The 14,430-nt window shown below is 35.2% G+C and overlaps 2 protein-coding genes and 1 pseudogene across 4 annotated transcripts; 2 read left to right on the top strand and 1 right to left on the bottom strand.

Annotated features, from left to right (window-relative positions):
• Nucleotides 1–3,751: 3,751 nt before the first annotated feature.
• On the top strand, nt 3,752–5,492 carry LOC104733974 (large ribosomal subunit protein eL13y-like; annotated as a pseudogene). Its single transcript, XR_015575592.1, has 3 exons — nt 3,752–4,176; nt 4,267–4,425; nt 4,519–5,492. The product of XR_015575592.1 is annotated as a large ribosomal subunit protein eL13y-like (transcript).
• Nucleotides 4,872–7,342, bottom strand: LOC104732850 (putative polygalacturonase). 2 transcript variants are annotated; one of them, XM_010452442.3, is made up of 5 exons: nt 7,135–7,342; nt 6,547–6,882; nt 6,086–6,209; nt 5,744–5,989; nt 4,872–5,645 (listed from the first exon to the last, which is right to left on the bottom strand). In XM_010452442.3, exons 2-5 carry the CDS (start codon nt 6,880–6,882, stop codon nt 4,963–4,965), a joined length of 1,389 nt encoding a protein of 462 aa, XP_010450744.2. In that variant the 5' UTR covers nt 7,135–7,342; the 3' UTR covers nt 4,872–4,962. The 2 variants fall into 2 exon arrangements, with proteins under 2 accessions (XP_010450744.2, XP_087336004.1); XM_087479878.1 differs by having other exon boundaries at nt 7,119–7,192.
• Nucleotides 7,343–9,247: 1,905 nt separating this feature from the next.
• LOC147933378 (uncharacterized) lies at nt 9,248–10,767 on the top strand. Its single transcript, XM_087477427.1, has 3 exons — nt 9,248–9,520; nt 9,590–9,821; nt 10,445–10,767. Exons 1-3 carry the CDS (start codon nt 9,248–9,250, stop codon nt 10,765–10,767), a joined length of 828 nt encoding a protein of 275 aa, XP_087333553.1.
• Nucleotides 10,768–14,430: the final 3,663 nt, after the last annotated feature.

A 14,430-nucleotide genomic window follows, 5' to 3' on the forward strand; every position in this document is an offset into this window, starting at 1 on the left:
GTAAGGTATAATAATTTATATTGATACACAATTTCTAGACCTTAAACGCGTTTGAGGTGCAGTTTCTTCGTTTTAATTTTTGTTGTAAGAGTTTTCAAATATTTGTTTCACAATCTCAACAAATATTTTTTGAAATTCAATTATAAATGTGTTGTAATGTATCATAGTCTAATCATAGTTGAATATATGTTAAATTTGGGGGAATCATAATTGAACATTATTGTAGTTATGATATGGCTGCAAACAAAAAAAAGGTAGTCGATGCACTGTGAATTTAAGATAAAAGTGTATCTTCTATATACAGTATAAATTAATACTCTTTTAAATTAATACTCGCTATAAATTAATAAATTTTTCTGGTCCCGAGTTGGGTCAGTGTAAAAAATGACACATTTCGATAAATTAATAAGATAATATTTTTTTTGGAAATCCTATGTAAAAATATAGTCCCATCAATATCATAAATTAATAATCTGATAATATTAAAAATATATATATATATATATCTAAAAAAATATAGTGAAATACTGAAATATAACTCTATTGTTGTGTGTATATTCATGAATTTGCATTATTATTGGAATTCATCTCTAATATCTTTCATTGTCGTCTTCTCAAATTGCATCCAAAAATTATGAAGAGTTCTAAATGCGACAATTGCTTCTTTATATGTAATTGGTTCTAAAATTACTGCAATATTTTATTCGACTTCATCATTACTATGAATGATACTAGTAGAAATTTCTTCTAAACTCTAAACTTCTAACATCTATCATTTTTACCTAAACTCTAAACTTAGCAATTACAATAGACAAGATTATAGATTAAGAAAATTCTTTAAAAATAAGAATGATAACAAAAGTATCTTATTTCGTAATACATAATTTTCAAAATTATGAAAATTAAAAATATCTTCATAAATTAATATTTTATTAATTTATCGATAAATTAATAATTATTAATTTATCGATAAATTAAAACCTCTTTAAATTAATAAAATTTCATGGTCCCGACCTTATTAATTTATAGAGGTTCTACTGTATACATTTGAAATACATTTTGGGTTTTACTCTTATAGTTTTGCTTATTTAAAATTTTAATTACAATCTTAATCTCTAAAAGATTGCACAAAAAGTGAAAACTTAAATATGGTAAATCGACAATAATCTTTATTGTAGTCATTTTATTTTGGTAACAACTTTATAGTAATCTTTATTATTAATTCACAATAATCGTAATATTTCCTTTTTTTATTGACACATTGTGATTGAGCTGAGAATCCATTTTTGGTTATCTTAGATATTCCACTTGCTCCCCAAGATTTTCCCAAATCGACTCCACGTTAACCTTAGACACCTAATTTCTCTATAAATATCTCTTTTCGGTCTCACCCTTTCACCTCATCAAGCACTTACACCTCTTCATCAAATATAGCAATGATGCATTGCTCAGAGATGTGATTATCCTACAAGACAATATAGCTATTTGGTAAGATGAGTCTATAGTATGATCTTACATGATTATTCTTTTTAAAACATATCTTTTCACAGGTATAAAAATTGATGTTGCAGTGATAGAAATATGTTAATCGTTTCGAAAGCTGATAACCCGAGAAGGAGAAAAGAATAAAAACCCATTGAAAATTATTTGTTGATTTATGCAATTAGACAATTCAAGCCAACCAAGACGTCGTCATACGGTTATACGGGTGTTATTATTCTTTCTTTGTATCTTATTCGTCTATGTTATATTAGTACTTAGATTTTGTAACCAGAAACAATGATAATATGTAAATCAAACAAAGCCAAATGGAAAAAAAACTATTAATATAACATTCATGAAATCATGCCATGTAGATTGTTTGAGCAGTATTTAAGATTATGCTTACAATTCTCACATAACCTTTGGAACATCTTTACTTTACAAACTAAAGAGAAGATAACTATACTCTTCAATGTATACTTATTACTTCCACTGAGAATTAAATAAGTCTTTAGTTTATACTTTATACTTTGAATTGACTCTTTTACCAAAAAAAAAAAATGTTTCTAATAGTTTTTAATAGTTATTTAAATATCTAACCTAGGCAAGCTGATGAAACTACAAATATCAGATAACTGATTAGATCTAAAGCAAAATCAAAGATTGATCATCAAAAGAGATCAGTTATTTACCAAAACAAAACCCTAGATCTAGCATAATAACGTTGAAACCAACTTAAACATGAAATAGAAAAGCCCGAACAAAGCTGTAACTTAACGGCCAAGAAACACAAAAGGAAGGCCCATCAAAGATGGATGCTACGCTGCATCATAAATTCCAAAAAAAATGAAAAAAAAAAAAAAAAAACAACCCAAAACTGACTACTCCTCTAACAATAGGCCATGATTTAATGGGTCGGCAGTAAGCCCATTCTAAATTAGGTTTCCAGAAAACCCGTGAGCATATAAATGCACCTCTTCTTCTTTTCAATATCTCTTCACGATCTTTTTTTTTTACGATCTCATCCTCGTAAGGTAAACCCCTGAATCTAAGATCTTTTGATTACTATTAGATGGATCTAGTAGGTTCTAATCTTTTATCTGATTAAGTTCTTCGATCTTTTTTGATGATACTATTAGATGAATCTTCTAGATTTGCTTTAGATCTAATCAGTTATCTGATCTTTGTAGTTTCATCTGATAACTGATCTCTTTTGATGATTAAGCAAAATCATATATGAATTTTTTTTTAAAAAAAATGGAAAATCAAAACTTAAAAGTGATAATCACTACTTTCATAGTTATTTCTAAATCACATCACCTCAAAATTAATGAAATACTAGGTATCAACCCGCACATATGTGCGGGATAAATCGATTTAAATAAAATATTATGCGTAAAATTATTATTTGAGATTTAAGATTCGTTTGAGTAAAACAAAATATGTAAGTAATTCTTTTTTTGTTTATTCAAATTTAAGTTTATTTTCTGTTAAATACGTTTCACCCGTGAAAGTTTTGAACTTAATTTTTTTTTTAAGGTGGTGTAGAAAGTTTTGATGTCTTTTTGTGTTTCTAAAAATAACATTCACATATTTTATCATTCATATTATTATCTACATCACTATGCCATTAAATAGATAAAGCAATATTTTTTAGACTAATCAATTTAATTTAAACTACTTCTAAGTTTAAAAATGCAATGAGAAAAATGTATAATAGTGGTAAATAAATAAATAATTTTTTTCTTGTATTTTTGAAATGTAATTTACTTATAATAATTAAATATATTATGCAATTTAAAATTAAATATATTTATGGAATTTAATTTTTGATTACATCTTTTATTTTTTTTTTAAGTAATAAAAAAGAAAATTGTCTTATATATATCAATGACATATTTATGTAAATAATAAAAGATGTAAGACAATAAAAGCATTTATTAAAAAGACACAGAATCTATGTGAGCGCGATACATCATCTTTTTGTGAGAGTGCTCTCTATCAATATATAGGAGATAAACCTATCGGGAAATTATCTTGGGCTTTGTTACGTGTGAGTGACGTTCTTTTTTATTTATTTAATCTCTATGTGTCATCGATTGTGTTGTACTCATCTGTATTCGATCTGCTAATTGTGTAATGTTTTTGTGATCCTCTCTTAATTACTTCGATCTCATTCGTTAGTGCTAGCTCATTCGTTATTGCGTTTATTCTGAGTAATCTGGTTTCGTTGATGTGTTTATTTTTCATTGATTTGACGATGTTGAAAACTCCCTAATGTAGTACTAATTTTAATAAGCGTTTTCTAGATCCTTAGCATTGTTGAGGTGTCTAATTTGCAGTGTGAACTTACGTCATTTGATTTCTCTTGAGTCTTGAGCCTAAGTATTTTTAAAAAAAATGCACGAATTCGCATGTTGCCCATTTTTATTGTTTTTGCAGATTGTGGTGAAGAAATGAAGCACAACAATGTCATCCCAAATGGACAACACTTCAAAAATAAATGAGAAAACTTTCATGTTTCACTAAGTTAATACTATATTCTCTTTGCTTAGTCAGCGAGGCATAAAAAGACTGTGAAGATCTTCCCCCGTCCCAGTGCTGGACCTCTCCGACCTGTTGTGCATGGTCAGACTCTTAAGTACAACTTGAAGGATCAGAACCGGTAAAGGATTCACTCTTGAATAGCTCAAGGTTTGTAATATCTCTATGTTCTTCATTTTATTGGATATTGTTGGATATTGTTCAGATTGTTATTAATTTCTTATTTTTAATCAACTTTAGGCTGCTGATATCCCCAAGAAGTTGACTCCTGCAGTAGGTAATTCTCTTGACCATCATCGCAAGAACCGATCTTTAGAAGGTCTTCAATCCAATTTCCAGAGGCTAAAATCCTACAAGGCTAAGTTGGTTATCTTCCCGCATGGTGCTCATAATGCCAAGGTACTTCTTCCAAATTCCAAGATATTTTTACTGGTCTTGATCATTGGATTAGATTTGGTTCTAATCTTTTAGTTATTTCGTTTGTGGTATCAGGCTGGTGATTTTTCACCGGAAGAGTTGGCCAATGCAACACAGGTCCAAGGAGACTACATGCATATGGCCTGTGAGAAGCCAACAATGGAGCTTGTGAAGCTGACCTCTGACATGAAATCGTTCAATGCTTATGAAAAGATCCGTCTAAAGAGCACGAACAAGAGATATGCTGGTGCTAGAGCCAAGAGAGCTGCTGAAGTTCTTCTTTTTATCTTTATCATATTTCGTATTTTTTTTTTCTGTATTAGCAAGGATCTGTTTTTGGTTTCATCAGTGTTTAATCATTCAATCTTCGATTTTGTTGCTACCTTGATTCTCTGGATTTATGAAAAATATCATATCACACATTCTACTAGCTCAAAAACTATCATATTATATTTTATATATTTTGTTATATAGTTTCATATAGTTTATAAACCTCATCTTAATCTGTGAGACTTGACTCTAAACAAAACACTTCTTCAAGACAACACTCTCAATCGGAATCAAATCAGACGGAAACACACAGTCCTGATTCTTCTCCGGCAACAAACTGCATGGCTCCGGCTTAACTCTGCTCGTAACTCCAGCAACATTTGTACAATTCCACTGCACCTTTTTAGCATTAGCCGCCAACTCCATAGTCACATTCGAAATACAAATACCCTTAAACGGATCTTTATCAATCCCATCGAGACTCGCAGACATCGTCACGTTCTCAGCCGTCATATCACGGTAGTTTATATTAGTAACTTCCGGAAACGCCTTAGGATCGTAACCTTCGTCAGGGTGCTGGTTGTAGTCTCCATTCATCCAGAAAACGAATTTCATCGTCTTCATTGTGATCCTCCTAGCGAAAACGTCCTTTACGTAACCGCCACGCCCCGCAGCGGTTTTGATTCGGATGGCTGATTCTGTGTTGGTTAGAGTAACGTCTTCGATTCTAACGTCTTTGATTCCTCCGGACATTTCACTTCCTAACGCTACTCCTGCGCTCTTTGGGGAGATGCATGTGAGCCGTCGGATAGAGAGCTGCTTCGTCGGCATTCCGAACTTGATCCCGTATTGGTCCCAACCACTCTTCACGGCGATGCAGTCGTCTCCGGAGACTATGTGACAGTCTTCGATCAATGTGTTTGTGCAAGAATCTGAATAACCAAGAAACAGAGTCGTTTATTAAAAAAAAAAAAAAAAAACACAAAACAGAGGATGTAACAATGTGCCACGTAGGATAACTAAACATTACCTGGATTGATTCCGTCGGTGTTAGGAACGGTGACGGGAGCAAGAATGGTGACGGATTTGATAATGACGTTTTCACAATAGACCGGATGAATGTTCCACGACGGCGAATCGATCAATGTGATGTTCGAGATTTGAATGTTTTTAGAGAACAAGAGCTCGATCAAGTACGGTCTTGTCAACTTAAACTGCTTCTTTTCGAATTTATCCCACCAATACTGTCCTTGTCCGTTGATCGTCCCATTGTTGCCTTTATAATCAAGAAAAACAATCAAAATGAGAATCGGAAATTTTTTGATTATATAATCTGACAACATGGTGTGTAGTGATTGTGTTGGAAACTTACCGGTGATAACCACGTCGGTTAAGTTTGTACCAGAGATGAGACTGTTGAATCTCCCGGCTCCGGTTCCGTCTCTTCCCATCCCGTACGATGGCAATGGACCGATCACTGGCCATTCAGATTCGTCCTGTGTTTGTCAAAACAGTTATAGGTGGAACCGAACCGGACGGTTGTATAATGCATACACGTTTTAATGCATTAATTAAGATGTGTATTCAAGTAGCGAGAGGTGCTAACTGAAAAGAATTCTAAGTTCTAACGTCAAAACCCTCTATTAGACTAAATTTGATTCATTAGGAACAGTTTGATTTGGTCAAATCAGTATAGCTTGATATGGTATATGAAATGTAAAGACGTTTAACTCGGATCCATCAAACCCTAAACCAAAAACTGATACAAAACTATTGTTTGGTTACTACTGGTTTTTAGAAATATGAATGAAACGGATTTAAGCACACACTTACCTGAGATGCAAGGATGGTAGCACCATGTTGGATGAACAAAGTAAAGTGGCTGGTAAGGTTGAAACTTCCGGTAAGCCATTTCCCGGGAGGAACTACGAGTTGAGCTCCGCCATCGGTTGCCATTTGGCTGAGCTTGCTTATGGCTTTTTTAAACGCTTTTGTATTAGAAGTTTTTCCATCTCCAACCGCACCAAAATCAGTCAGTATTGCACTATGTTTCCGACAACTCAACGCTTGGAACTTAACCTTGGAAATCTTCCGGTGACTCCGGGATTCAATTGCCGGAAAATGGAATATAGCCAAAATGGCTAGTATAGCAAACACCGGCCTAATCATCTACACAACATAAAACATGCACATAGATGATTAAAACTGACGATGATATATTGAAAATTTAAATTAATCAAATTAATATTTCCGTGATGTATTGGTTTAGATATTTTGATCTTCTATAGATTTGATAACGAACAATAACGCAAATTATTAGCGGATATAAAGAAGTTTATGACAAACAAGTAAATTAGGACAATATTATTATGGAGGAAAAATGAGAAGAAGAATATGTTGTTTGCCTTAAGATACTTTAACCTTTAAGAACCAAAGAAAGAACAGAGAAATATGTCTTCCTTCTGGTCAAATTGTCTGCGAGTAACATAAGAGATTCATATATATTTATAGATTTATTTCCAAGCACATTATGGAATATAGTCTTTTATCTTCCGATTGAAATTATGTACAAATTTTTAAAAAATCCAATTGTAATATTTTAATTAATAATTTTCCTAAGAAAATAATCAAAGAGTATAAAAAAGGAAAGTCATAATAAAAAGACTACCAATATATCTCATATAATCCATTTATTAAAAGCATATGATCTCTTTTCCATCTTTACAAGAATACAATTCTAAATTTGGAATTCTACAATTAAACCTCTTGGGATTAGCAGGACTCTCATTGCAGACCTGATTCTTACCAACTTTATTTTTGGACCACTACATTTATAGAGATATGTTAATTTTTTTTTGGGATCAATTATAGAGATATGTTATTAAATGTATGGATTTTATATCATTGAGAAAATTGAAAAAATATTTAAGTTTAAGATTTAATTTTCTTTACTATATTTGTCATTGGTTATTGAGAAACAATCCTAAAATAATAAAAAAGTATCATGAATTATATTCAACAAAGTTATTAGTTAGGACTCATATTTATCAACACACTACACATGTTGACTAACTTTAGAGTAATGCATCTTTAGCAATAGAAATTGGCCACTGTTGTAAAACATTGGATGATGGACTCCATAACCAAGCCCATAGACGGTTCATAAGTGTTCAAGACTTTAGGCCCATCGGCCAAGGCCTCTCTCGGCCATAACCTATTCCTAGTCGGTTTATCTTTAGTCTTTGTACTCTACTATATATACATCTGTAATCTCGAGTTTAATCAATAAGAACAAGAGTTTTCTACCTTTGGATTCTCTAGTTTTATAACACGTTATCAGCACGATAGCCTCTAAGTCCAACTGAAAAAACGCTTACCCTAAAAACCCTAAAAACCGCCGCCTCCTTCCCTTGTTCAGAGTTGCTATCGGCGATCAATCCTTGCTCATCCGAGTTCTGTCCGGGGTGAGTTCCTGTTCGGGTTTTTGTTCGAGATCTGATCGAGGTTCCTGTTCGTGATCCTGTCCGAGAAATCCGACTCCTGCTCGTGTTCGTGATCGAGTGCGATCCGGTTCCTGCTCGAGTTCTGTCCAAGTACTGTTCGATCCTGTCCGCGGTTTGTGATCGAGAGAGAGGTACGACCGAGGTCTTTAGCTCCCGGTTCATATCCAGTCAGACCCCAAATCGGTGAAGGTAAATAAGATCTAAAACCCCCTTAGAACCTATGAACCGAATTCAATACATAAACAGAATGGAACCCTAAAACTACAAAGTATACAATCAACAAACAAGTTTTATGCTAAAACCCTATTAATTTAAAACTTAAAATCGGATGGATTGATGCTTAGGGTTGCATAGATTGTTTGAGAATTAAACCATATTAATCATGATTAAAACTTGGTTGATTGTTATTGCTTGGTTGTTCATGCATCATAAGAAAATCGGATAATGTATAGGATGTTATAGAATCGATTATAGCATAACTTGTTCTTGTAAAAACTCGGCTGCATGAACCCTAAAAACTCGAACACATAGACTTGTTCTTAGGTTGTTAAAACTTCCAATTCAATCTTATAGTTACCCTAAAATTTAAGAAACATTAGCTTTATTGTTCTAGGATTGAATCCAATTGATCTTAAAACTTTTGTTAAAATTCTATAAAAATTAAAACATGAAATCGGAATTAAAAACATAGATTAGGATAGATTCCTAAATTAATTATAGTAATTATCTAAAAGCCTAGAACAATATTTACTAAAATCCTAGATTAAAAAGGAAAACTTAAGAAAAGGAAATCATATCTAGTAATAAGGAAATTGTTGCATGATAGTTTCTATTTAGTTTTGTTGTCTTGCATGCATGAATTTAAACCACGAAATCTTATAAGAGGCAAGGCATGTTTCGGTCTCAAATACCGCATGGCCTATGGCATGTTTTGGTCTCAAATACCGCATGACCTGAATTAATATTGATTGCATGGTTCGGTCTCAAACACCGCATGCTAATGATCGGTTGTCTATTTCTGTTTTATGCAAATGGCAAGGCTGAAGAACCTAGAGTATGGTATCTTGAATGCTTTTGGAGACAACTACTTGCAATGGGCAATGGACACTAAGATCCATCTGAAGTCAAAGGACTTGTTCGAATGCATTGAAGAGGATAATGACTGTTCTGACAAGCAAAAGTATAAGACCATTCAGCACATACACCATCACCCTGCTGAGAGTCTCAAGAATCAGTACCTCACCATAGAAGATCCTCTTGGCCTTTGGACAGCGCTTAAACGCAGATACGGACACCAAAAGACGGTGCTCCTACCAAAGGCCGAGTTTGATTGGAAAAACCTAATGATCCAGGACTACAAATCCGTGGATTAGTATAACTCTGAGCTCTTTAGGATTGTCTCACTCCTTAGGTTGTGTGGTACTGAAGTAACAGAGAAGGAGCTGCTAGAGAAGACATTGTCTACCTTTAGCACTCATAACATACTCCTTCAGCAACAATACCGGCAAAAAGGTTTTGATAACTATGGGGAACTTAACGAATGTCTACTGCTATCTGAGCAGAATAATGAGCTGTTGCTGATGAATAGTGCTATGAGACCTCCTGGTACTGCCCCATTACCAGAAGCACACAAGGTTGATTTGGGAAAGAAAAATGCTATAGAGCCTAAAGAGCTTAAGGAGCCTAAGGAGACCAACTATGTCCACAGAGAAAGACACTATGGCCGTGGCCGTGGTGGCAGACACTACAAGAAAACCTGCAATATGTGACCATTGGTTGTGACAAAAATTGTGGTCGCAAATATTAGCGACTACTTTATAACGTATTTGTGACTAATTAACGACCAACACTAATACCAAGACAAATCAGTCGCAAATTAACGACGATGTGGGGAAGTCGGCGAGTAGTCGCAAATTACGGACCCTTTTGCTACGTTTTTCAGACTTGTCAAAAAAAGGTCGTAGTTTGCGACTAATTTGGGACGTAACTGATGGGGTTGCAAAAAGCCATCGCTAAATCGTCACAAAATAAGACTTATTTGTAACTCTCGTAAAGTTTTGTTGTTCCGTCACAAATCAATCGCAAAATAAATTTAGAAAATGCTGGAAACATTAGTATCTAATCACCTAATTTTTTGAGACGCCCAGAATGTAGTCGCAAATTCGTCACAAATATTCGACAGATGGGCAAAAACGTAATTTAAAAACAATTCATCTTCTTCTCTAAAGGACGTGGTGGTCTTGTATCTAGAGGACGTGGTGGTCGAGGAGGCCAAGCTAGCCGATTTGATGGTTACGGCCGTGGTGGTAGGGGCCGTGGGTCCTTTAAACCACAAACCAAGGCTAAATCGGTCTGTCATCAATGTGGTATGTCAAACCATTGGGCAAAGAATTGCAGAACACCCAAACATCTCATTGATGCATATCAAGAGGTCTTGAAGAAGAACCCAGAAGCAAACTATGTGCATCTCGATGATGAAGGAGACTTCGACCATGAGAATGATGACTCACTAGCCTGTGAGACTTCCGATTGCCTTAAGAATGATGATTGAATTTCGGTTTTATTTTGGTTTAATTTCTATGCTTTTATGCTTTAATTTCCTTCTATGTATTGGATAATTATTTTGGTTTAAATTCAAAGATTTTATTTTATATAAGTAATTGCCTTATTAAATCAAAACACAAAATGTTGTTTTATATAGAAATGGCTGAGGATATGAGTGTACTAGTGGTGGACAATGGATCCAGCCACACAATATTGAAGGATAAAAGATATTTCATAAACCTCATAATGAAAAGTGCCAATGTTAGTACAATTGCGGGTATAGCAAGTTTAATAGAAGGCTACGGCCAGGCTCACATATTATTGCCTAATGGCACACATATTGAATTAAGTGATGCTTTGTACTCACCCAGCTCTAAGAGAAGCTTATTGAGCTTTAAAGATATCAGATTGAATGGTTATCATATTGAAACTAAGGGTGAAGGAAATAAAGAATTCCTATACATTACAGAAATTGTGAAAGGACATAAGAAGGTCCTAGAGACTATACCTGCACTAGCCACTGGTTGATACCATGCTAAGATTAACATGATAGAAGCTAACTTGGCAAAGCACAAAATGTTCAATGAACAGTTCACTCTATGGCATGACCGGCTAGGCCACCCGGGTTCGAATATGATGCGTAAATTGATTAAAAATTCGAATGGACACAATCTTAAAGAGAGAAAAGTTATCCCTAAACATCTCACTTGTGTAGCATGTGCACAAGGGAAACTTATCATAAGGCCATCACCAGTAAAAGTCACTAAAGAGACTTTAAACCTTCTAGAAAGGATACAAGGTGATATATGTGGACCAATACACCCATCTTGTGGGACATTTAGATGTTTTATGGTTATGATCGATGCATCAACCAGATGGTCACACGTTTGCTTGTTATCCACAAGGAACCTAGCATTTGCTAGGATGTTGGCTCAAATTATAAGGCTAAGAGCACACTTTCCAGATTTTCCACTTAAGACTATACGTCTAGAAAATGCTGGTGAATTCACATCCCAAGCGTTTAATGATTACTGTATGTCCATGGGGGTGAGTGTGGGACATCCTGTGGCACATGTCCATACACAAACGGATTAGCTGAATCCTTCATTAAACGAATACAATTGATAGCTCGGCCATTGCTAATGAGGTCGAAGCTCCCTGTGTCGGCTTGGGGACACGCAGTCTTACATGCAGCAGAACTTATACGCATCAGGTCATCTAGTGAACACAAATATTCACCATCCCAACTATTATCGGGTCAAGAGCAAGACATATCCCATCTCAAAACATTTGGTTGTGCCGTTTATGTACCTATTGCTCCACCACAGAGAACTAAGATGGGACCTCAAAGGAGGATGGGAATATATGTTGGATATGAGTCTCCCACCATTATAAAGTATCTTGAGCCAACCACAGGAGATTTATTCAAGGCTAGATACGCGGACTGTCAATTTGTTGAGTCCGAATTCCCTATGTTAGGTGGTGAGACTAGCAAGTTGGTCAAGGAATTAACATGGAATCAAACATCCCTAAATTGGCAAGATCCTCGAACTCTAGCATGTGATGCAGAGGTTCAAAAGATTATTCATTTACAGAAGCTAGCTAATCAATTGCCAGATTCTTTTGCTGACCCAAAGAGAGTAACAAAATCGTACATACCAGCTTGTAATGCACTAGTACGTATTGATGTTCAGAAGGAACACAATAATCAAGTTGCTAGAGAGTCTAAGCCACGTTTGAAACGAGGTAGACCATTAGGTTCCAAAGATAAGAACCCTCGGAAGTCTAAAGGTGCAAAATAGACCGAGGTTAAGGGAATTACAGAAAAAATACAGACATAGCCGCGGCAAATCCTAAGGAACCAAGTGAGGTTTGGGACGCTGAACCTCAAGGTCCTGAAGATATTAATAATAATGAGATCTCAATCAATTATATAATATCTGGAATACAATGGAACCGAAAAGATGTCAACATTGATGAAATATTTGCATATAAGATAGCACTTGAGATAAATGAGGATCATGAACCCACGTCTATATTAGAGTGCACTCAAAGTAAAGACTGGCTAAAGTGGAAAGAAGCCATTGACGTGGAGTTAAACTCTTTGAAGAAGAGAAGTGTGTTTGGTCCGATCTTAAGGACAACACCTGAAATTAAACCAGTTGGACATAAGTGGGTCTTTGTAAGGAAGAGAAATGAGAATAATGAAATTGTGAGATATAAAGCATGGCTTGTAGCACAAAGATTCTCTCAAAGACCAGGAATAGACTATGAGGAGACATACTCCCATGTGATGGATGCAACAACATTTAGGTACTTAATAAGTCTAGCTATAAGAGAAAACTTGATTTGCGGTTAATGGATGTTGTAACCGCATACTTGTATGGTCCACTGGATAATAAAATTTATATGAGATTACCAGAGGGTATTGAGCTCAAAGATAAGAGTGGTTCTCGAGAACAATACTGCATAAGGCTAGACAAATCGCTTTATGGACTGAAATACAGTGGTTGAATGTGGTATAATCGATTAAGTGAGTATTTAGCTAAAGAAGGCTATAAGAATTACCCAATCAGTCCATGTATATTCATAAAGAAGTTTGCAAACAAAGGATTTGTGATAATAGCAATATATGTGGATGATTTAAACATCCTTGGAACCTCTGGTGAAATTGCCCAAACAGTAGAATATCTCAAGAAAGAATTTGAAATGAAAGACCTAGGTAAGACTAAGTTCTGTTTGGGATTGCAGCTTGAGTACAGAAACAATGGGATCCTTGTGCATCAAAAGGCATATACAGAAAAGGTACTCAAGAGATTTAATATGGACCAAATTCACTTATTGACTAGCCCAATGGTTGTGAGAAGTATTGAAGTGAATAAAGATCCATTTGCTCCAAAGAAGGACAATGAAGAAGTCCTTGGTCCTGAAGTGCCGTACCTCAGTGCTATAGGAGCGTTAATGTTCTTGGCTAGCCACACTAGACCAGACATATGTTTTGCCGTGAACCTCCTAGCAAGATATAGTTCTTGTCCGACTATAAGGCACTGGAACGGTATTAAACATGTTCTGCGTTACCTACAAGGAACGACAGACTTTGGTTTATTTTATACTAACTATAACAAAGAAGGTTTAGTTGGTTTTGCTGATGCAGGTTATCTATCTGATCCACACAATGGTAAGTCACAAACAGGTTATGTGTTTACACACGGTGGTACTGCGATCTCATGGCGTTCTATGAAGCAAACCCTTGTGGCCACATCATCAAATCATGCGGAGATCCTAGCAATTCATGAAGCCAGCCGTGAGTGTGTTTGGTTGAGGTCCATGACTCAACATATTTGGACTGATAGTGGCATGGACGACAATAAGGAAGCAACCGTAATCTATGAAGAAAATACGGCCTGCATCGCACAGCTCAAGGAAGGTTACATCAAGGGAGATCGGACGAAGCACATTCTACCAAAGTTCTTCTTCACACATGAACTACAAAAGGCCGGAGAAGTTCAAGTGGTGCAAGTTCAATCATGCGACAACTCAGCCTATCTCTTCACCAAAGCATTGCCGACAACCACATTCAAGAAGCTCACGCACCAGATTGGAATGCAGAGGCTTAAGGACTTAGAGTGATGCTTGGAACAGGGGGAGCAATGTGTGCTGTACTCTTTTT

The sequence above is a fragment of the Camelina sativa genome, chromosome 12, assembly GCF_030686135.1.
Source record: "Camelina sativa cultivar CO46 ecotype springtype chromosome 12, ASM3068613v1".
Classification (NCBI taxonomy): Eukaryota; Viridiplantae; Streptophyta; class Magnoliopsida; order Brassicales; family Brassicaceae; genus Camelina; species Camelina sativa.

Excerpts from the sequence above, each read along its gene's own strand:
- LOC104732850 (XM_010452442.3), bottom strand. The coding sequence starts at position 6,882 with ATGATTAGGCCGGTGTTTGCTATACTAGCCATTTTGGCTATATTCCAT. Across the intron at positions 5,990-6,085 it reads AACCGACGTGGTTATCACCG|GCAACAATGGGACGATCAAC; the intron begins GTAAGTTTCCAA and ends TTGATTATAAAG. Across the intron at positions 5,646-5,743 it reads CACCGACGGAATCAATCCAG|ATTCTTGCACAAACACATTG; the intron begins GTAATGTTTAGT and ends TTGGTTATTCAG.
- LOC147933378 (XM_087477427.1), top strand. The coding sequence starts at position 9,248 with ATGGCAAGGCTGAAGAACCTAGAGTATGGTATCTTGAATGCTTTTGGA. Across the intron at positions 9,521-9,589 it reads GATACGGACACCAAAAGACG|TATAACTCTGAGCTCTTTAG; the intron begins GTGCTCCTACCA and ends TCCGTGGATTAG. Across the intron at positions 9,822-10,444 it reads TAGTGCTATGAGACCTCCTG|GACGTGGTGGTCTTGTATCT; the intron begins GTACTGCCCCAT and ends TCTTCTCTAAAG.